Source organism: Austrofundulus limnaeus, unplaced genomic scaffold, assembly GCF_001266775.1.
Source record: "Austrofundulus limnaeus strain Quisiro unplaced genomic scaffold, Austrofundulus_limnaeus-1.0 Scaffold769, whole genome shotgun sequence".
Taxonomy (NCBI): Eukaryota; Metazoa; Chordata; class Actinopteri; order Cyprinodontiformes; family Rivulidae; genus Austrofundulus; species Austrofundulus limnaeus.
The window spans coordinates 222,777-224,558 of NW_013953171.1; the positions used below are offsets into that span (position 1 = coordinate 222,777).

The window sequence follows — 1,782 nt, forward strand, 5'->3', positions numbered from 1 at the left end:
GCCTCGCACCGAGGACCTATCCACGTCAACATTTACCCAGAATGCTTTGTGTGTAAATAAAATAGCCCTGCCCATGTTAAAATATGTATTAAAAATTTACAAAACTAAACAGCCTACAGTATTTTTACAGTCTTTATTTTACAGTTAAAATAAATGTTTATCAAATAAATTCTAATGTTACAACTAATCGGGGATCCCTTTAAATCTGCAGCAGTGTGTGTGCAGTGACTGATCCTGTCCTTGTTGTGTTCCAGTTCCCCTCTCTGTGTAACCAGTACTACAAGCTCATCACCTTCATCTGTGAGATCTTTCCAGAGAAGATCCCACAGCTGCCTGAGGAGCTCTTTAAGAGCCTCATGTTTTCACTGGAGCTGGGAATGACCTCGTATCCTCTCAGTGCTTTCTTAYTTCTTCATGAAGTCAGACTTTTAGTCTTCTCTTACACTTTCTTTAAACATTTAGTTTCCTAAATTTCACATTGATTTTTTTTTTTTTGCTGCTGAAAATTGTCTTATGTTTTTCCCAACATAAAACTAATTAAATTACAAATGAACAGAAATGGAATATTAAAATAAGCCCTGTTTACAGTGTAATTTACCAAACTACACATACGAAAGCTACAATAAGAAGTAGATATATTTTCCAGTCCTAAAAGCAGAATATTCCCAGCTGCTTCATCTGGCTTCTTCCTCAACGTTTCTCCTCAGAATGAGCTCAGAAATCAGTCAGCTATGTTTAGAGGCTCTGTCTCCTCTGGCTGAACAGTGTGCCAAAAACCAGGAGAAAGATTCCCCCCTCTTCATCGCCACCCGCCACTTCCTGAAGGTAATCCTCACACCTGCTGTTCTCAGGGAAACAGTAAGTCTGTGTGCACCATTTTCACTGGTTTCTGTGTCTTCAGCTGGTGTTTGACATGCTGGTGCTTCAGAAACACAACACAGAGATGACTGTAGCAGCAGGAGAAGCTCTTTATACACTCGTGTGCCTGCATCAGGTCAGCATGGTTTTCAAGGTCAACTAAAACGTTGTGTTGGCAGATTTTTTCCTCCTGATTATATAAACGGTGGGGTGCGAAGGTTTTGGCAGCCTTGTTAAATTTCCTGATTTACCTTTATAAATCATGGATTGTTTGGATTAAAAATATCAGTAAAATATATCATAGGGGACAAACACAGTGATATTTGAGAAGTGAAATGAAGTTGATATGATTTACAGAAACAGTGCAGTAATTGGTTAAACAAAATTAGGTAGTTGCATAAATTTGTGCACCAAAAAAAACCTTATCTGAATATTTAGTAGCTCCTCCTTTCACAGAAAGAACAGCCTCTAAACACTTCCTACAGCTTCTAATGAGAGTCTGGATTGTGTCTGAAGGTATTTTAGGACAGGGATTCTTAACCTTTTTGACCTCAGGGCCCAATTTATTGAACATAAAGTGGCACGAGGCCCAGTCAGACATTACCAATGTATRGATCAAAATGATAATTATTCTAATCTAAACCTTGGTTTAATTTTTATTGTATTTACATCGTAACTAAAATATCATAACTAACATGACTCTGTCTGTTTTATGACTGTTTTGCAGTCTTCATTTCTATGTTTTTCCCCCACAACCCTATTGTTCAATTTATCGACTTTATTTTACTTTATTATATTCTGTACTCCTCATTTCTATGTTTCTCCCACACTACCCTATCATTCCATGTATCTACAGTTGTTTCTTTTCTGTTTCTTTTCAAGTTGTTGTCCTGAAAGGCGCTTTATAAATAAAATGCATTATTA

The 1,782-nt window shown here is 37.1% G+C and overlaps 1 protein-coding gene across 1 annotated transcript in view; it reads left to right on the top strand.

Annotated features, from left to right (window-relative positions):
- The window catches only part of xpo4 (exportin 4), a gene marked incomplete in the record, with an annotated part of 131,137 nt that overhangs the window by 121,576 nt on the left and 7,779 nt on the right, over positions 1–1,782 (top strand). Inside the window, 2 exon segments of the mRNA XM_014028491.1 lie at positions 708–825; positions 902–994. Of these exon segments, the coding sequence (XP_013883945.1) occupies positions 708–825; positions 902–994 (211 nt within the window).